At 43.1% G+C, this 21,402-nt stretch overlaps 1 protein-coding gene across 1 annotated transcript in view; it reads right to left on the bottom strand.

Moving 5' to 3' along the window:
- Window positions 1–21,135, bottom strand: part of SNRPE (small nuclear ribonucleoprotein polypeptide E) — a 29,263-nt gene extending 8,128 nt beyond the window's left edge. Inside the window, exons 1-3 of the mRNA XM_068110243.2 lie at window positions 20,796–21,135; window positions 17,227–17,253; window positions 17,019–17,081 (exon numbers count right to left, since the gene is read on the bottom strand). Coding sequence (XP_067966344.1) covers window positions 17,019–17,081; window positions 17,227–17,253; window positions 20,796–20,846 — 141 coding nt within the window. The 5' untranslated portion in view covers window positions 20,847–21,135. The remainder of the gene's footprint in view (window positions 1–17,018; window positions 17,082–17,226; window positions 17,254–20,795) is intronic.
- Between the last annotated feature and the right edge of the window lie 267 nt (window positions 21,136–21,402).

The raw sequence follows: 21,402 nt of genomic DNA, 5'->3' as shown, positions 1-21,402 counted from the left end.
GTGACCTTTAAAAGAAACAAAAACCACATTTGACATTTCGAAACAAATAAATTGATCCTTGAAAGTGATGTAAACTGATATCGAACTCAATTCATGGACAGTACTGTGTTAAACTTCTGTACGTTTTCCAGAAGTATCTCTTTATTTTGCACATTAGCCAAAAATTTTTTTTAACAAAAACAAAAGTTAAATTACGCCTGGGATTACGGAGAGTAAAATTACAGTTCAGTACTTCGTGTAACCCCCACGAGCATTCAGGAGAGCACGCACACGTTGAGGCATGCTGTTTACGAGATTTGCCAAGGTTTGGACAGGAATCGCTTGCCATGCAGTGACAATAGCCTGCTGCAATTCATGCACAGAGGTCGGCTGCTGGTCCAAGTGGTCGATTTGACGCGTTAATTCTGCCCACAAGTTCTCTATCGGATTCATATCCGGGGACATGGCAGGCCACTCCATATGCTCTACACCACGGTCAGCAAGAAAGTGTTGGATCATGCGAGCACGATGAGGCCGTGCATTGTCATCTTGGAAGACAAAGTTTCCTCGAAAGGCTGCACGAGCAAATGGAAGCAATGTTTCTTCCAGAATGGCCCTGTACTTGAACTGTTTCAGGTTTCCATTCAGAACAACCAGGTCAGTTTTGCCCCCTGCATGAAAAGCAGCCCAAACGGTCACCCCACCACCTTCAGCTTGGACTCTTGGCACTATACAATCTTTGTTGTAGGCTTCATGCACTTGTCTGCGCATTCGGACGCGGCCATCTTGACGATAGACCAGAAATCGACTCGTCACTGAAGATCACGTGATTCCAGTGTCCTGGCTGCCATTGACGGTGCTCTCTGGCCCACTGCAATCGGCGCTGGCGGTGTTGTCTGGTCGGGCGTGGCTTTCTCAGGGGACGCCTGGCATGATAGCCTGCTTGAACCAGTCGTTGGTTGACTAGCCTTCTGGATACAGGCACATTTGTCAATTGCTGCCACTCAGCCCTAAGCCGATTAGCTGACTTGGTACGGCCATTGCGGACTAACCGGTGCAGCTGGCGATCATCCCTCCTTGTGGTTCTGCGGGGACGTCCTGGCCTCGGTATTGGAGTAGGGACACCCCTCTGAGCATTTCGTTCCAGGATCTTTGACACCTGACCTTGAGTGGTGCCATACTGCCGAGCAATAGCACGCTGTTTCATGTCGTAATTTCGTAAAGCCACCACTCCATGACAAACAGCATTGTCGAGTTGACGGACCATCTCCAGAGAAAGCGGCAATAACTTTTGGAGACGTGCAGCAGTTGTTTTCCACTAATACAGAACGCAACCCTTGTATACCCGACTGTGAAGCCAATCATCAAATTCACCTGTCCGTACATTTTGCCACGCCACCTGTGATATAATCCTGTTGTTGACTTCTTGCTGCGACAGACAATCAGTGACATGGTTCTTTTAACAAATAAATCACCAAAGTGTAAGAGAAACTCACCAGATTGATATACTGAGTTAAGAAAGTAAACCCAAGTCAAGAAAAAAAAAATATTCCATATTAAATGCCAAGTCTGTAGATATTACTCATCCCTTTATTTGTATTGGTGGTGTATTGGCAACAGACCACTGCCTCGATCGCTCCCGAAAATAGAAATAACCAAGGTTAATGGGCCAGCCCAGAAAGTAGAAATAGCCCCAGACATAGCACATTAAGCTTTTGCTTGGGTACGTGAAATAACCTGGGTTATGGACATGAACATGTCTACTATTTAAGTGCATATACATTGTGGTTATATAGCTTGGATAGATTTAACTTTCACTGCCCGTAGGCTGGAGCCTTTGGCCTGAAGCCTATAGCCGTGTCACCGGCACAAGGCCCATGACGCCTATCTGCTCCAACCTTTCGATAGTTTAAGTTAAGTCAGATTGATTGTTTTTACACTGAACAGAAAGGTTATAGGTTAAATGAGACTTTTGAAGAAGTCTGAGGCTTACAGAGCACCAAATTGGCAGACGTATGATTTTCCTGCTGACAATTTGGGGGTGGAGTCAGGTCATTTGTCCAGCCAACACAGAACAGGGCAATATGCTACAATCCAAAATATATAATCTTCAATAAATTCACTTGCTATTCAAGTTAGTTACAGATGCAACAAAGTAGCCCACAGACGCAGGGTAATGCCATCTGGAACAGGGTTTGTCAGTCCATATGTACAGTCATGGTCAAAAATATTGGCACCCTTGCACTTTTTTCAAATAATGCACCATTTCTTCCAGAAAATTGTTGAAATAAAAAATATATTTTAGTTGCAGTGGAATAAAACAAAAAACAAAAAGCTGAAAAAATTACTAAATCTTAGCTTATTGAATGAATGAAATATTAAAATGGCCCAGACAATATTAATGGCACCTTTTAGAAATTGTTAGAAACAATTAGATTTCAAGCAGGTGATTCTCCTTTACTTTGAAATTGAACTCACCTGTGGTGACTTGCATGTGCCTGCAACATTACAAATCACATATTCAACCAGTTTGAATAGAGAAAATGAATCATTCTGCTGTTTTGTGTCACTGTGTGTACCACTATGAGCATGGAGAAAAGAAATAAAACCAAAGAATTGTCTGAGGAGGTCAGACACACGATTGTAGCCAAGCAAAGACAATATCAAGGCTACAAGTCCATCTCCAGAGACCTTGATGTTCCTGTGTCAACCGTACGCAATGTTATCAGGAAGTTTAAGGCCCATGGCACTGCATCCAACCTCCCTGGACGTGGCCGCAAGAGAAAACTTGATCGAAGATTGAAGCGAAGGATTGTTTGAATGGTGGAGAAAGCACCTCTATCAACTGCCAAAAAGATTCAAGCTGACCTTCAGACACAAGGTACGACAGTTTCAACTCGAACCATCCATCGCCAATTCAATGAAAGGGGGTTCTATTGTCGGAGAGAGACCCAGAAGGACCCCACTGCTGAGAGAGAGACAGAATAAAGCCCGATTGGGGTTTTCCAAAACACACCTGAATAAGCCGAAATCCTTCTGAGAGAATATCCTGTGGACAGATGAGACCAAATTAGAGCTTTTTGGTAAAGCACATAAGCTCTGTTTACAGAAAACAAAATGCAGCCTTCAAAGAAAAGAACATCTTCCATAGTCAAACATTGAGGAGGTTCAGTGATGTTTTGGGGTTGCTGTGCTGCCTCTGGCACTGTGTGCCTTGAATGTGTGCATGGCATCATGAAATCAGGAGATTACCAAGGCATTTTGGAGCGCAATGGTCAACCCAGTGTCAGAAAGATGGGGTTTCCGTTGAAGGTCTTTGGTCTTGCAGCAAGACAATGACCCCAAACGCACTTTAAAAAGCACCGAGGAATGGTTCAAGACAAAACCCTGGACTGTACTGAAGCAGCCAGCAATGAGCCCAGATCGAAATCCCATTGAACACCTGTGGGAAGATCTGAAAACAGCAGTTGGGAGAAGGCACCCTTCAAATCTGGGAGAACTGGAGCAGTTTGCATAAGAAGAATGAGCCACTGCCAGTAGAGAGGTGTAGGGAAGCTCATTCATGGCTAGCGGAAGCGCTTGACTGCAGTTATTTTGTCCAAAGGCTGTGCTACCAAATATTAAGTCTCGGGTGTCAATAATTTTGTCAATGCCATTTCTTTTTATTTTCTGATTTAAAAGGATATAGTAAGTTCTGAATAAAAAACAAAGGTTCTGTAATATTAACAGTTAAATAAAGAATTGTGGAGACCACATACACCACATGGCCAAAAGTATGTGGACAACCGAACATCACACCCGTATGTGCTCGTCGAACATCTCATTCCAAAACCATGGGCATCAATATGGAGTTGGTCCCCCCCCTTTGCTGTTATAACCACCTCCACTCTTCTGGGTTAGGCTTTCCACTAGATGTTGGAACATTGCTGCAGGGATTTCCTTCCATTCAACCACCAGAGCATTAGTGAGACCGGGCACTAATGTAGGGCGATTAGGCCTGGCTCGCAGTCGGCGTTCCAATTCATCTCAAAGGTGTTCGATGGGGTTGAGGTCAGGGATCTGTGCAGGCCAGTCAAGTTCTTCCACACCGATCTCGACAAACCATTTCTGTTTGGACTTCGCTTTGTGCACGGGGGCATTGTCATGCTGAAACATGACAGGCCTTCCCCCAAACTGTTGCCACAAAGTTGGAAGCACACAATCGTCTAGAATGTCATTGTATGCTGTAGCGTTAAGATTTCCTTCACTGGAACCAAGGGGCCAAGCCCAAAACATGAAAAACAGCCCAAGAACATTATTCCTCCTCCACCAAACTTTACAGTTGGCACTATGGATTTGGGCAGGTAGCGTTCTCCTGGCATCCGCCAAACCCAGATTCATCCATCGGACAGCCGGATGGTTAAGCGTGATTAATCACTCGAGAGAACGTGTTTCCACTGCTCCAGAATCCAATGGTGGCAAGCTTTACACTACTCCATCCGACGCTTGGTATTGCGCATGATGATCTTGGGCTTGTGTGCGGCTGCTCGGCCATGGAAACCCATTTCATGAAGATCCCGACGAACAGTTGTTGTGCTGACATTGCTTCCAGAGGCTGTTTGGAACTCGGTCGTGAGTGTTGCAACCCGAGGACGGACTATTTTTACGCTCTACGCGATTCAGCACTCGGCGGTCCCGTTATGTGAGCTTGTGTGGCCTACCACTTCGCAGCTGAGCTGTTGTTGTTCCTAGACGTTTCCACTTCACAATAACAGCACTTACAGTTGACCGGGGCAGCTCTAGCAGGGCAGAAATTTAACGAACTGACTTGTTGGAAAGGTGGCATCCTATGACGGTGCCACATTGAAAGTCACCGAGCTCTTTAATACGGCCCATTCTACTGCCAATGTTTGTCTATGTGCTTGATCATATATACTTGTCAGCAATGGGTGTGGCTGAAACAGCCGAATCCACCAACTGGAAGGGTGTCCACATGCTTTTGGCCATGTAGTGTACTTTTGTGAATTTCCACTTTTTTCAGAGAAAATTGTGAGTTATTTGAAAAAAGTGCAATCGTGCCAATATTTTTGGCCACAACTGTATGTACGTCTCTTCTGCCGGCATTTTGCGGGTTTATTCACTCAAAATCCGTTTTCTCTACAACCTTTGGTCCGATTGACATTAGATTTTTTTTACCATAGAAGCACCCACTCCTGTGGTCTTTTTAAAATGACAATTATGACGTCATAAGTCATGTGGTATGGGCACCATCTTGGAAAAAATGAAAAACTTTTGCACATTAGGGCTGTATAATTTTTCAGTGACAATTATGACGTCATAGGTCACATGGTAGAACGCCATCTTGGAAAAACGTTGCACCTCTATATATCCGAAACCACCCCAAGGAAAATGTCCACTCCAAGGAAAATTTGGTAATCGGCCGGACAATGGTTGTCCAAATAAAGAACTCCCCATGAGGGAATAACACATGTTAATGATGATGTCATAGACACCTTCATTAAGACGTCATAAATCGACAAGTATTAGGTGTACTGGAAAGTAATGTATTTTTAAACCTGTGTCACAGCTTAAAAAAAAAAAACATTACTTTCTGGTACAACAAATAGAACGCTTGATCCGATCAGTATGAAATTTCTCGAGTGTACTCTAGGGATAAATTAGTTGAAGAAAAAATGGACGACGTCATCGGTCACATGGTTCGGCATCCATATTTTTACGACGTAGCCCGTAGGGCAATGCCATCTGGACCAGCGATTGTCCATCCACTAATCAGAACTGAAGATCTGGTCACATGACGGGGGACAGCAGATACTCCACTCAGCAGATCCAAGCCCGGCTATGCCATTTTTAGACGATCGGTCTTGTTTTTAAAGACTTCACTTTTGGAGTCTTCACCTGAAGATCGAAATTATTCAAATGCAAGTACAGTATTACCTTCACAGGAAAGAAAATGCTTCGACTTGAGATAAATCTGAACACTGCTTCAGCAAACAAGATTACTTGAAAATATCAAATAATATGTGGCTGGAAGTGCAGACATTGAACAAAACTCTGCTGAGAGCACCATATTTGTTCAATAAGGTTGTTTTAAACTTGCAAAACAACAACATTGAACAAATATTTGAGGGTATAAATTTGCAGACCGAAATAAGTGTTTCTTTTTCACGATCGAGGCATCATTGATATCATTTCACACAAAATAATGGACAATGGTTGTCCAAACTACATTAAATGTGGCCGAAACAGATCAATATAAAACCACTTTTGTTCATTTATTTTCTTCCACAACAAAATGTCATTTTTCCTTTCTATTTCATTATCCACTCATTATTCTCCTTGCCTTCTCCATCAAAATATAAAAAATAACTAAAAATAGACAATTTCAATTCGAAATGAAAGTTAAAAACAATCCCATGGCAAATACTCACACAACAAATGCTTTCATACACAAAGTGTTATTGCAAACCTTTTTTGAGCAAATCAATAAAGTTACTGCAATGAATCAGTGCAAATATGTCAATTTTTTCTTCAGTATAATCACACTGCTTGTACTGAAAATATTTATATTCACTTATTTTATATATATATACAGTCACGTGAAAAAGTAAGTACACCCCGTGTAAAATTTTGACTTTTTCAACATATTTCAACATACAGCGATTTGATCTTCATTTCAACAATATTGATAGATAAAGGTGATATAAGATAACAAATATCATGAAACATTTACATTTTGTAGTCCATTGTATAATTTAAATAAACATAATGCAAATTTCACATGTGGAAAAAGTAAGTACACTCTTAATAATAATAATGATAATAATTCATTTATTTTGTATAGCGCTTTTCATGAAGCCCAAAGGCGCTTTGACAGAGTGCAAAACATAATGCATAACAAAACATGAAAACAACAATTGCAAAAAGACAAGAATCAATCGGGAAATATTTAAAGCAAAAGGAGGGAGAAGGAGAAGTGATAGTCAGGGGTTAAATGCTGTGGGTTGAATGTTGAATGCAGTGCTGAACAGGTGGGTCTTGAGTGATGTTTTGAATGTGGTGAGTGAGGAGGAGTCTCTGATGGAGTGAGGTAGTGAGTTCCAGAGGGTGGGAGCAGCGATGGAGAAGGCCCTGTCCCCCCAGAATCTGAATTTGGTCCGGATGGGGGGGGTCAGGAGGTTGGTACCAGCAGAGTGGAGGTTGCGGGTGGGAGTGTGTCTGGAGAGGAGGTCAGCCAGGTAGGATGGGGCCAGGTTATGGAGGGCTTTGTAGGTCAAGAGGAGGATTTTGTACTGGATTCTCTGGGAGATGGGGAGCCAGTGAAGCTTGTAAAGGACGGGGGTGATGTGGTCACGGGCCCGGGAATGGGTGAGTAGACGGGCAGCGGAGTTCTGAATGTATTGGAGTTTATTGGTGATTGTTGAGGGTGAACCATAGAGGAGGCTATTGCAGTAGTCCAGACGGGAGGTGATGAAGGCGTGGATGAGGGCTTCTGCAGCCGTGGAGGAGAGGGATGGACGGAGACGGGCGATGTTTTTCAGGTGAAAGAAGGCTGTCTTTGTGATCTGTTTAGTGTATTTGTCGAAGGAGAGGGTTTGGTCAAAGATGACGCCAAGATTCCGGATGAGAGGGGAGGTGGATACTGGGATACCGTCGATGTTGAGGGCAAAGTTATGGGTGGATTTTGTGAGCGTTTTTGGGCCAATGATGATTATTTCAGATTTATCACAGTTAAGTTTGAGGAAGTTGATTTGAAGCCAGGATTTTATTTCAGAGATGCAGTTTGTCAGGATAGAGTGGGTGTTGGTGGAGACGGACTTGGTGGAGATGAAAAGCTGGATGTCATCGGCGAAGCAGTGGAATTGGAGACCATGACGGCGGATTAAGTGACCGAGGGGGGACAGGTAAAGGATGAAGAGGAGGGGACCAAGAACTGAACCTTGGGGGACACCTTGGGGGAGGGGAGCAGTGGGGGATTTGCAGTTATTGATGGAGATGAACTGGCGTCTGTCAGAGAGGTATGATTTAATCCAAGAGAGGGCAGTGCCGGTAACGTTAAAGGTGGATTCAAGTCGGGTGAGGAGGATGGTGTGATCGATGGTGTCAAAGGCAGCGCTGAGGTCGAGGAGGACGAGAATGTTGAGGTTGCCAGCGTCAGAGGAGAGGAGAAGGTCTCTTGGCTCTAATAGGTGGTATTGCCCCCTTTGGCAGAAACAACCTCAAGTAGGCGTTTCTTATAACTGTCTACCAGTCTCTGACATCGACTGGGAGAAATTTTTGCCCACTCCTCCATGCAGAATTCTTTCAGCTGTGCGATGTTTGAGGGGTTTCTTGCATGCAGAGCTCGTTTGAAATCCCCCCACAACATCTCGATGGGATTTCGATCCGGGCTTTGACTTGGCCATTCCAGAACCCTCCATTTCTTTGTTTTCAGCCATTCCTTGGTGGATTTACTGGTATGTTTAGGGTCATTGTCATGTTGCAAGGTCCACCTTCAGTTGAGCTTCAACTTTCAGACAGAGGGCCTCACATTATCCTCAAGCACCCTCTAGTACAATGAAGAATTCATTGTGGATTCTATGATGGTGAGCTGCCCAGGCCCTGATGCAGCAAAGCTGCCCCAAACCATAATATTTCCACCACCATGCTTCACAGTTGGTATCAGGTTCTTGTGGTCAAATGCTGTCTTTGGTTTTTGCCAAACATGTCTTCTGGTGCTGTGGCCAAATAGCTCTACCTTTGACTCATCTGTCCAGAGCACATTGTTCCAGAAATGCTGGTCTTTGCCGAGGTGTTCATTGGCAAACTTTAGTCTTGCCCTGATGTTCTTTCTGGACAGCAAAGGTTTCCTGCTGGCACACCTCCCATGTAGATCAAATTTGTGCAGCCTCTTTCTAATGGTACACTTGTGCACTTTGACATCAACAGTGGCAAGAGCTACCTGTAGGTCCCGTGATGACATTCTGGGGTTCTTAGAGACTTCTTTCAGCATCTTGCAGTCTGCTCTCGAGCTGAACTTGCTGGGGCGGCCTGGCCTGAACAAGTTGGCAGTTGCTTGGAATCTTCTCCACTTGTGGATGATCTTCCGGACAGTCGAATGATCGATATCAAATTGTTTGGAGATCTTTTAAAATCCCTACCCAGACTCGTAGGCATCTATAACCTTTTTTCTGAAGGCCTCAGAGAGCTCTTTTGATCTAGGCATGGTGACGCCACACACTTCAACAACAAACAGCAAACTAAACTAAATGTCTGAGGTTTAAATAAGACAGGTTCCTACAAGATCTTCTCTGACGATGTTCTAATCATTTGCACCTGAGCTGGTGCACCTCATTCTAATTTTAGGTATTTGAAGTAGTGATAAATGTAGGGGTGTACAGTACTTAGTTTTTCCACATGTGAAATTTGCATTTATGTTTATTTAAATTATACAATGGACTACAAAATGTAAATGTTTCATGACATTTGTTTTATTATATCACCTTTATCTATCAATATTGTTGAAATGAAGATCAAATAGCTGTATGTTGAAATATGTTGAAAAAGTCAAAACTTTACAAGGGGTGTACTTACTTTTTCACATGACTATCTATCTATCTATCTATATATATGTATATATGTATATATGTATATATGTATATATGTATATATGTATATATGTATATATGTATATATGTATGTATATATATATATATATATATATATATATATATATATATATATATATATATATATATATATATACACACACACACAGTGGAACCTTGACTTACGAGTTTAATTCGTTCTGTGACCGAGCTCGTAACTCAATTTGTTCGTTTCTCAAATCAAATTTCCCCATTAAAATGCATTGAAATGCTATTAATCCGTTCCAGCCCGCCAAAAACCACACCAATTTTTTTTTAAATATACAGTATATATAAAAATATCTCGCGCTTTATATTTCACCTGTATGCAGCATACAAGTTGGCAGGATGGCCTGGACTGGAGGTACGCACACTTGACTCTAAACTGTCCAGCCTGGGTTTGAATCCCGACCCAGCTATAACCTGTCATGGGTGCATCACAGGCAGGGTGATTCATCAATGTGTGTACCGCTAAACTGGGCGCCCCGTTTGCGTCCCATTAGTTGTTGGATGTTAAGGATCTCACCGTGTTTTCCACAAAGAGAAGGCGAGCTATCGCCGGCACTCTGAACAAGTTGTGGCCTGGCATGCTCTTCTCCTCTGCCGTTATATACGTCCTCCTCGGCATCTTTTTCCAGAAGAGCCCTGTCTCGTCACAGTTGAAGATTTGCTGGGGGATGTATCGTTCGGCTTCTATCAGTTCGGCAAAAGTTATAATAAAATCTTCAGCTGCCTTCACATCCGCCTCACCAAGTCGACAACACGCACACCTCGCTCATGTTTTTCGACGATTGCGTGTTTTATATCCAAGCACATCATCCTCTTCTTCTTCTCAGTACTGCCCTTGGCACTCAATTTCTTAGAACCCATGGTTAAAACTAAGAAATTTTCCAAAATAACCAAAATGCGAAAACAAAGCAGCAGCTATATACGGCAGAGCTGCTTGCACGGCAAGATAACCACGTGACCGGAACCCACCTGGTGGCGGGTGACGTAAGCTCCAAAATAACCAAAATGCGAAAACAAAGCAGCAGCTATATACGGCAGAGCTGCTTGCACGGCAAGATAACCACGTGACCGGAACCCACCTGGTGGCGGGTGACGTAAGCTCCAAAATAACCAAAATGCGAAAACAAAGCAGCAGCTATATACGGCAGAGCTGCTTGCACGGCAAGATAACCACGTGACCGGAACCCACCTGGTGGCGGGTGACGTAAGCTCGTAACTCAGATCTCGGCTCGCATCTCAAAGCAATAAACCGCCCCAGCGACGGCTCGTATCTCGGAAAACTCGTAAGTTGGTGCACTCGTAAGTCAAGGTTTCACTGTATATATGTATATATATATTGCATACACAATCGAGGCTCGTGCCAGAGCTGGCACATTAAACACACATAAAACAGAAAAAACATAAACAGACACATAAAACAATAAAGGGAGGGGTCAACAAGATGGGGAGAGAGAGGGAAGCACACAAGCACAACTTGTATATAAAAGCCAGCAAAAATATCCGTCCCTATCACGAATGTCAGACAACGGCAAATTAAGTATTTTTAAACCTTCAGACTGTCTATTGTCGTGTCCCTGAGGTTAAGACCCCAAGAGGAAGAATGACCGAAACAAGCTTTACTCCGAGGCGTATGCCCAACTTGGCGGTAGTGACATACGCGGAAAGGTTCAAAGTCTTACCTGATCGGGATCACACGCAGGGGTTATCCGAACCCACAAACACAAAGACGGGACAGGAAAATCCACAATACAAGAAAGTAAGATTCGACAAATAATGATTTAATGAAAATAAATGCAAGTAACAATGAAAGGTGAGGTAAAAATTAAATGCTTAATTGAGACGTCACCACTCAGACTTGTATACAAACAAGGGGAAAAGATAATGAAAGAAAATAAATAATGTTTTGGTAATCGGCCGGCACTCAGCTTTGTGTCCCCAAATGGCTGGTAAGGCTTGCTGGTCGTCGCCTCGAACCACCACGTGGGAAACACACAAAATGGCGCGGAGTCGTGCTTCTCAACTTCCAGAGGAAACACGACGCGGACCCAGTCCACTGCCGACGTCGATCCTGTGCCTTGTAGTACCGACTGTCCCGAACCGCTGTTTCTCACCAGCCCTTTCCCAAGAGCGCACACGAACCAAAGACCACACGCCGCCGAGCCAATGGAGAGATAGTGAAGCGACCGTCCCTCATGCGAGATCCAGATCAAGAGAGCAAGATGGCGTGACGGCGTCTTTTTTTCCCTTCACTCTCGAATGTTCCACGATGACGTCACACTCTGTCTAATCACCGAGCTCCACTCAATCATACCATCGCGCCTCCACCAATCACGAAGGCCGGGCGTGGCCTCCTCGTTACGAGTCGTCGGAGGCGGACTCTAGTCACTGTTCGGGAATGTTTGGATGAGGTCGGCGGTCGTGGGGCAGGATTTACGTACCGTGCTGATCAGCAAATGTGCTGGGTGTTGGTTTAGCCCTGGCAGCGCCGTGAGCAACTGCGTCCATTGCCTGGCCGGCTGAGTTTTGTAAGAACATGAGGAAAAATTACAAGAAGCATTTACACACGGGATTTAATCTTACAGACCCCTAAAATTAATTAGCACAAAACCACCTTCCTTATGGCGACATGCAAACACTCTTACCCGGACAGACGGCCCACTTATGTACATCGAGATGGCTTCGCGGCATAGGGAGCATTCTAAACCTACACGATTCTATCTCGACTAAGGTTTTCATCATTTCATCCCTCCTACCCCCACAAACGTAACACTAATTTACATCGAATTTGCTCACCCTTCACGTGAACAAAAATGTATTCAGTGTTTGAAATAAGCGGTGATCCAGGGGAAAAATGAATGAGCACGCACACACCACTTGTTGTTCCAGGTGATAATAATTACATCATTACAGTACATGCTTCACATCCAATGTCACGATTGCATTTATTTACTCAATAGCCGTTGTTTGTATCTATAAAAGGTGAGCAAATGTCTGTGCTAGCCCCACCCATTGAACAGGCCACGCATCTCCCACAGACTCACAAGCAACGCTCATTAGCCAGGCGCCGCCATTTTGTTTGCTTCACATAACATTGATGTCCCATAGGCCTCTGGTGTACATTTCAAGCATCTTCTATTATTAAATAATGAAGTGAGTGGGTGTTCATGTGCATATTTGGAGAGATGAGTGTTTCCTGAGAAGAACAAGGTAAGTGATATGTTTTTTTGGGTCTCGGGTTTTGTTTGGTTTTATTAATGTTTAAAATTCCCCGTGCTTTAAGGCCAAACACAGCTAAACCATTTCAGGCTATCCCACAATTTAGTCTGATGATAACCTTTTTTTGTGATATTATTTGTGACTGTCACTGACAGTTTTAAGACTTGACTAAAATAAATCCCAAGAAAATCGGACAAAATTAGACTTTTAAACAAACAAACAAAAAAGCATTTTAAACAAGAATGACACTCTTCGACGTCATGACGTAAATCGATATACCTTCACCCACATTATTACACCATTATAATACTTGTACCAAGTTTGATTTAAATCCATTCAGCTGTTCTAAAGTTATCACATTTTTACCTGATTTGACCTCTTGACCCCAAAATTGAATCCGTTCATGTTTACATCTTTATACATACTGTACCAAGTTTGAATTAGATCACTTCAGCCGTTCTCAAGTTATAGACCTATTACAGACTTTGACCTCTTGACCCCAAAATCTAATCAGTTCATCTTTACATCATTATACATAAGTGTACCAAATTTGGTCAGAATCCCATCACTGGTTCACAAGTTATCAAAGTAACAGGATTTTTTACCAAACATGACCTCTGACCTTCGACCTCATTACCCCAAAATCGAATCAACTCATCTTTACCTCATTATACATACCTGCACCAGGTTTGACTAAGATCCCTTCAACCGTTCTCAAATTATCGTGGTAACGAAAACCTATCACGAATGGACGGACGGACATCCTGAAAACAAAGTCGCCGGAGGCATAATAACTAAATGGATGTGTGGCTTTTGGACCGGGGGATTGCTTATTCGTAAGGTCTATTCGACGTGCGTTTGCATTTACAGAGGTCCGCCGAGGTGTTCTGAATAAAATTGGGAGAAATCTGGGGAAAAATGAACATTAAAAAAAATCTGGGTAGAAATGAATGTCCCTGCTGCCGTTTTGTGAGATGCATGCATACTATATAGGACCTTTGAAAGCTCGTCCCGGCCGTGGGGAAATGAGGGGTAAAGAGGAGAGAGGGAGGGGAGAGGAGATAGGGGGGAGTTATGGAATAACTATGTTGAAACCTTTTGTAATACCATATAGGACCTCTTTGAAATTGGGGGGGGGGGGGGGAGGGGGCAGAGAGTTGGGAGAGTAGGCAGAGAGGGTGGAGAGGGAAGGAGGAAGAGGGGGAGGGGGGGTGCGATTGCTGAGGTCTTGCAAATAAATTTTACATGACGTGGAATGGGGGGGGGGGGGGGAGGGGGTGGGGGAGGAGCTGGCGTCCCGTACGTGTGCGTACCTGGACAAGTTCGTTAATAAGCGCGTCTCCAACCAAACTCGTGCGCATTTCCCAATCAGACTCATATAAGCGCGTCTCCAACCAACTCGTATGAGCGCGTCTCCAACCCGAGTCCTTTTTACCGCCAACCTTCCACTCGAGTGCTGCCGTATCTCTCTTCACGCAGTCCTCTCAATGCGCGCTCTCATCAAAAGAAGTCCCGTTAATAGCGCCGCTCTCGCACGAGTCCTGTGAAAGGGCTTTGCGTTCGCGCTTATATCACGCGGGCCAAGATCACTCCGTGCTTCATAAAGCCACGCCCGTCGGTGATGTTACAGCAGCCCTGGTTGGCTGGTGAGGGCTTACCGGCCACGCCTTTGACGGCTGGTTGACAGGCCACACCTTGTTCTTGGCGTTCCGCCCCCTTTTTCCTCGGGCCTGACCGCATGGTTAATGGCGGCTTGAGCGAGCGCTGAGGCGGCTGCTGCTGGCAGAGGCGCGTCATGGCGTCGCTGGGAGAGAGAGGTTGGCAAAATGGCCGGAATTGGATTTGGGACCTACTCTTATTTAATTGATGCAACGCAGTTTCAACTATTGGAAACACGGCCTTATCTAAAACACATAATAATGAAATAACTAAAGTTCTATGGTGGCCTACGTGTTGCTTGTGGACTAACTAGGGGTGCTACCTTTAACCTTTAATGTCATATTTACAAGAGTTTCATATTTACACAAGTGTGGGTTCGAAAACCGCAACAATATTAGATACAGACTTGGCATTTAATATGGAATATATATTTTTTTCTTGACTTGCGTTTACTTTCTTAACTCAGTATATCAATCTGGTGAGTTTCTTTTACACTTTGGTGATTTATTTGTTAAAAGAACCATGTCACTGATTGTCTGTCACAGCAAGAAGTCAACAACAGGATTATATCACAGGTGGCGTGGCAAAATGTACGGACAGGTGCATTTGATGATTGGCTTCACAGTCGGGTATACAAGGGTTGTTGCGTTCTGTATTAGTGGAAAACAACTGCTGCACGTCTCCAAATGTTATTGCCGCTTCCTCTGGAGATGGTCCGTCAACTCGACAATGCTGTTTGTCATGGAGTGGTGGCTTTACGAAATTACGGCTTGAAACAGCGTGCTATTGCTCGGCAGTATGGCATCACTCAAGGTCAGGTGTCAAAGATCCTGAAATGAAATGCTCAGAGGGGTGTCCCTACTCCAATACCGAGGCCAGGACGTCCCCACAGAACCACAAGGAGGGATGATCGCCAGTTACACCGGTTAGTCTGCAATGGCCGTACCAAGTCAGCTAATCGGCTTAGGGCTGAGTGGCAGCAACTGACAAATGTGCCTGTATCCAGAAGGCTCGTCAACCATCGACTGGTTCAAGCAGGCTATCGTGCCAGGCGTCCCCTGAGAAAGCCACGCCTGACCAGACAACACCGCCAGCGCCGATTGCAGTGGGCCAGAGAGCACCGCCAATGGCAGCCAGGACACTGGAATCACATGACCTTCAGTGACGAGTCTAGATTTCTGGTCTATCGTCAAGATGGCCGCGTCCGAGTGCGCAGACAAGTGCATGAAGCCGACAACAAAGATTGTATAGTGCCAAGAGTCCAAGCTGGAGGTGGTGGGGTGACCATTTGGGCTGCTTTTCATGCAGGGGGCAAAACTGACCTGGTTGTTCTGAATGGAAACCTGAACCATTTCAAGTACAGGGCCATTCTGGAAGAAACATTGCTTCCATTTGCTCGTGCAGCCTTTCGAGGAAACTTTGTCTTCCAAGATGACAATGCATGGCCTCATCGTGCTCGCATGATCCAACACTTTCTTGCTGACCGTGGTGTAGAGCATATGGAGTGGCCTGCCATGTCCCCGGATATGAATCCGATAGAGAACTTGTGGGCAGAATTAACGCGTCAAATCGACCACTTGGACCAGCAGCCGACCTCTGTGCGTGAATTACAGCAGGCTATTGTCACTGCATGGCAAGCAATTCCTGTCCAAACCTTGGCAAATCTCGTGAACAGCATGCCTCAACGTGTACGTGCTCTCCTGAATGCTCATGGGGGTTACACAAAGTACTGAACTGTAATTTTACAGTCCGTAATCCCAGTCGTAATTTAACTTTTGTTTTTGTTAAAAAAAAATTGGGCTAAAGTGCAAAATAAAGAGATACTTCTGGAAAACGTACAGAAGTTTAACACAGTACTGTCCATGAATTGAGTTCAATATCAGTTTACATCACTTTCAAGGATCAATTTATTTGTTTCGAAATGTCAAATGTGGTTTTTGTTTCTTTTAAAGGTCACATTAACATAATCTAGAATAATTTCAACATAATTCCAATGAAATTTTGGTTCTAAGACATCTTGAAAAGTAAGTTCACCCCCAGAAAAAAAATATTCCATATTAAATGCCAAGTCTGTAAAAGAAAGTTTTTGTTTGTTTGTTTGTTTGCACACGCTAATCTCCTGAACAGTGAAAGATAGGAGGAAACCTCTGAAACAAAAAATGTCAGGACGCGCCCCGGGAAGGTTATAGGCTAGGTGGCGAGCCCGGACACGGCCGCCTCGGCCGGGCTAGGCCCATTTCGCAATTAAAAGCTGAGCTGAATTATAGTTGTCAATCTTCTACGGCTGCAGGTAAAAGCTGAATTATAGTAGTAAATTCATTCAAAAAGAACCCGGGCAACACCGGGTGCTTTCGGCTAGTATATATATATATATAGATAGAAGATAAATGAAGTGTGTAATTGCGGTATGGCAAGCTACAGTTTTTTTTTCCGTTTTTTTTTGCATCACCATTTTCAACCCAATGATCATTAGGATTAATGGTTAAAAAAGAAAGGAATAATGAAAGATTAAAAAAACCAAATGACACTCACAATAATGCATCCTTCGATCCTCATGTTCACTTGCTCGTACAGCCAGATCTGGATCCGAGATCGCTACACAAAAATCAAATCAGATCAGTAAGTCCTAACTTCAGAAAAATCATAAAAATTAATTAATATGCTCATTTATCAACAATCTACATTTCAGCAAACAAGCTCAAATAAATTTACAAAATGGTTACACAAAGCATGAACTTACATTTTGCAGGTACCTGAAGATGAGGTTCTGTAATGTATCTGGTTAAGATCACAAACTCTGATATTACATTTCTGGCCGTGCATGTGCACACACATGCAATCCAGGAGGAAAGGACAAGAAAACCAGACAGTGCACAGTTTGTACTTGCATATGGCATGTAAAGTTTAAAATAGATCAGGCAAAGGAAAAGCAGCATGGATTAAACACAATCCCATGCAATGACCCTAAGCCTTACTGACCGTGGAACCATCCAAAGAACAAACTTTGGAAGCAGTATCCAGTCTGTATTCCAAGAAAATCAATTGACTATTACAGATTTGTCACGGTTGAGAGAACGTTTCCAGCAAGATCTTGATCTGGTGGAGCACGACGTGGTCCCTCGCTGAAGGGGAGATCATTTTCAGCAAACAACCTACTGAACAGCACATTTGTTAGCTTCAATGACCGATTGGTCTGAATTGTTGATAAACTGGCGCAGGCCATCCCCATGCTGAATGTGGCGCAAAGATAAAAATGCAATTGTTGTAATTACAGCTCTTTTGGATCAAATTAAAACGCAACGAATATTCAGCTCAAGTCGAAGCCATTTTGAGTTTGATTGAATGTATTATCCGTGCGCCCGGGAGACCATGAAACCGCTATTAATTCCACGAGACACGAAATTTCCAGGAGACCTGGTCTTTATGTTATTATTTCACTTCGAGAGCGAAAGGACGCAAATTGCATAAAACCAATGGCCATTGTATAAAACTTCGTCACTTAATATATTGGTATCTACATATTATGCCGTTTAATGGGGCAGGGAGGGGGTAAAATTTGTGTGGCAACACGTGTTTTGAGCACATCCAAGGCTTTTTCATAATTAAAGCATCCTCGGCACATGATCAATTTTTTTTAATAATGATTTTTTTTTTATCGTCCAGGGTGGACATGTGGTTGCTTTTTTTATCCAGTTTAGTCTTGAATTGAGACCAGGATAATATAATTGGACAGACTTGGTTTTTCAGGTCGTTCCAAGTTACCAAGGTTTTTCCAAGTTAGGTTTAAATGATAACATGAATGAGGAGAATTTGCATCGCTTTATACAATTCTTGTTGTCCACCGGTTACCCGTTCTTCTTGCTATGTGTCCGTCAAAACTCAAATTCATGTTTATTTTTGTTGTGAACAGGATGTGAAGGAATTTTGTTTTCTGTCTGATATCTATTAATTTTCCTTCTCGTCTCTTTAAGTTACTCCAACACAGGATAATTCCATGCCTCTTTGCATGATGGGGATCGTGGTGATCAATGTTTTGTTCAATATTTCAAAGTGATCTGTAACCATTTGTGTGAGTTGTGATCCATAACCAAAGTAAATATAACTGCTGGTTTCTTCAATTGAACTGCAAAGATCAATTTGAATTTCCTCTTCTTTTGCAGAGGTTGAACATTTAGTCTTGGCCATATTTTTAGCCCAATCTTTTGAATACAAATTTACCTCTTCCATTATGATTTTCAGTTCTTCAGCATTTTTCAGCCATGTCTCAATTTTTTCTATGCAGCGCTTTTGAAGATATAGAGGTGCAAAGTTTTTCGTTTTTTCCAAGATGGCGCCCATACCATGTGACCTATGACATCATAATTATCATTAACAAATATACAGGTGGAGGTGTACCTATGGTGAAAATTTCCTGTCAATCAGACCAACTGTTGCAGAGAACATCATATTAATTCTGTTCGGATAAACAAACACCAATAAATGGAATCAAGTGCAATACCCTCTCCTCTGGCGAGGGTAACTACAGGGTTTAAAGAACACAATACCCTGTGCAGTGATCAAGTAGATACAATATTGCACTTAAATTTTAATAAAATAGTGATTTTAACGCTTGTTAAAAAAAATAATCCGAACGTTTAATGCTTTTGAAGTAGACGAGAGGCATTCCCGAATACCACCCTTGTACACCACCCCATTGAACCTCTTTTTAAAATTGAACTACAGTACTACAAAACTGGGGGTTCTTCAAAGTATTATGACAGGGGATTTGTGTTCTACAGTGTTCAGGTATATCGTTTAATTTTAAATAAAATAAAGATTGTAAAAGTCGTATAAATTAATCAATTCTGGGTTTTACTGCCGTGTTCAGCAGTGTCTCTTACACCCACCCTATCTTACACTTTAAATTAGTTATTCGTACCTGTTGTTTGTGTCCTTTATAACATTGTTAAAAACAGCAAGTTTCCCGTTTGGAGTGATTTTCAATTTTGTTTGACTGCCAGTCACTCCTCTCTGAGCCCGTGTGATGATGAATTGAAAGCCAAAGTACTATAAAACGAGACTTGCCTTCCTATTCATGTTCTGATTCGAGCTCAACATTCAATATAAATGATTTGTTCCTCGATCATAAACTGATGACAGGACAGACATGAACCAATTGCTTAACCCCACTTTTCTCTTCATGTGTGTGGGCTAATGAGTTCATTCAAAAAACATGGTGGAACTAGAATGGCACTCAGTAGAGAGCATACCTCTGCCTGGTTGGCCATATCACTCAATGGTGAAGAATCACTTAAAAAATCAAATAATTCTCATATCCGAATCCATATTCTGATGATCTTCACCAACATGGAATCGATTCTTCCTCGTCACACACAACCTGTCCACCAAGTTTCGTCCAAATCCATCTATAACTTTTTGAGATATCCTGCTACGTATCGTTTTTGGCGCTATCGCCCAATGGTGAAGAATCATTTAAATCATTCTACTAGCCGGATCCGGATCCGGATCTTCACCAAAATCGAATCATTTCGTCGGTGTCACATACGCTACATCTCTGCTAAATTTCGTCCGAATCCGTCCACAACCTTGTAAGATATTTTGTTCACAAACAAACAGACAGGGGTGAAAACATAACCTCCATCCACCTTTGGTGCCGGTGGCGGAGGTAATCAGGCTGGTGTAATGGCTTTGACTTTGACGTATGTGCACTCGCCTGAGCTGTCTACCCTCGGTTTGAATGTAGAGCCAGGTGTAAACTGCCCCACCTGGTTGTTTCACACGGAAGGCGATGCATCAATGTGCGTACCGTCCATCAGGACGTTAAGCCGTAGGACCGGTCTGCCTGCACTAACATCAGCACGTTGGACGTCAAAGCTCCTACGGTGTACCTCGTGAAGTGTAGACAAGTTATCACTGGCATTCTGAACAAATGATAGATTCCCGTGTTGACCAACTGCTGGGAAAGTAACGGCAAACCACCCAGCGTAAGACTTGCTGCCAAGAGACTGCTTCACCAGCACAGACAATCTGTAAAGAATACGGTACATCGAAAATAATGACGATTGGTGAAACCACATGAGAACGTTCTGCAGCGTAATACGCAGCAATCTACCGAAAACACCATTAGGAATATGTAGTGAAGACGCCACAAGAAAGCAGTGCAAGGCAAGTATTACATTGGGCGCCAGTCGGAGAGAAAAAACCAGCAGGAAGCAGGAAATGTTATTCATCAACCCGTTCTGAGGTACATCTACAAATCTTGTACAATAAACGAGCCGCACAGGGCCACCCACGTCCAATGAAGGATACGATCGGTTGTACCATAACCTTCTGGACCTTCTGCTGCCCGCGGTACGCCATGTCTGCCAGAGAGGAGAATCAGAGGACGAGAAGACTGCAAACCAAGCAGAGACCTGAGGGACTGAAGTATAAAACAAATTAAAAAAACCAACGCTCTCACGCCTCAGGAGAAAAATGGCGCCGATACAAAACCTTTGCACTTGGAACTTCACTCATGATACTTTTTTTTCAAAAAATATTTCTTTTAGTAGAATTGATGTTTTTAAAATGCAGAAATCGAATGTATTTCGCACGAAATTATCTCATTGCATCTTGAATCCGCCGTCCGAGTCACCACCTGCGATGTGTTAGCTTTGATCACGTGATCTGCTGCTTTGTTAGTTTGCGACTTAAAAATGATGTTTATTTCCAAATAACACCATCATTAGTACAACAGTAATCACTGAATTATTAATTACATTATTGTTATACTAATGTTATTATATTGTAAATATTCCGACGAATTGCGTCAGAGGGAAAATTTCGCACATTACTTCGGGAAATCGGTGGCGGAAATTTGCCTTTTATTCCTATTTCTTGAGAACGATCTACACTGTATCTTTCTTTTAAGTTAACA

This window comes from Myxine glutinosa, chromosome 3 (genome assembly GCF_964187855.1).
Source record: "Myxine glutinosa chromosome 3, kmMyxGlut1.1, whole genome shotgun sequence".
NCBI lineage: Eukaryota > Metazoa > Chordata > Myxini > Myxiniformes > Myxinidae > Myxine > Myxine glutinosa.
This window is presented reverse-complemented; position numbering and strand designations above follow the sequence as displayed.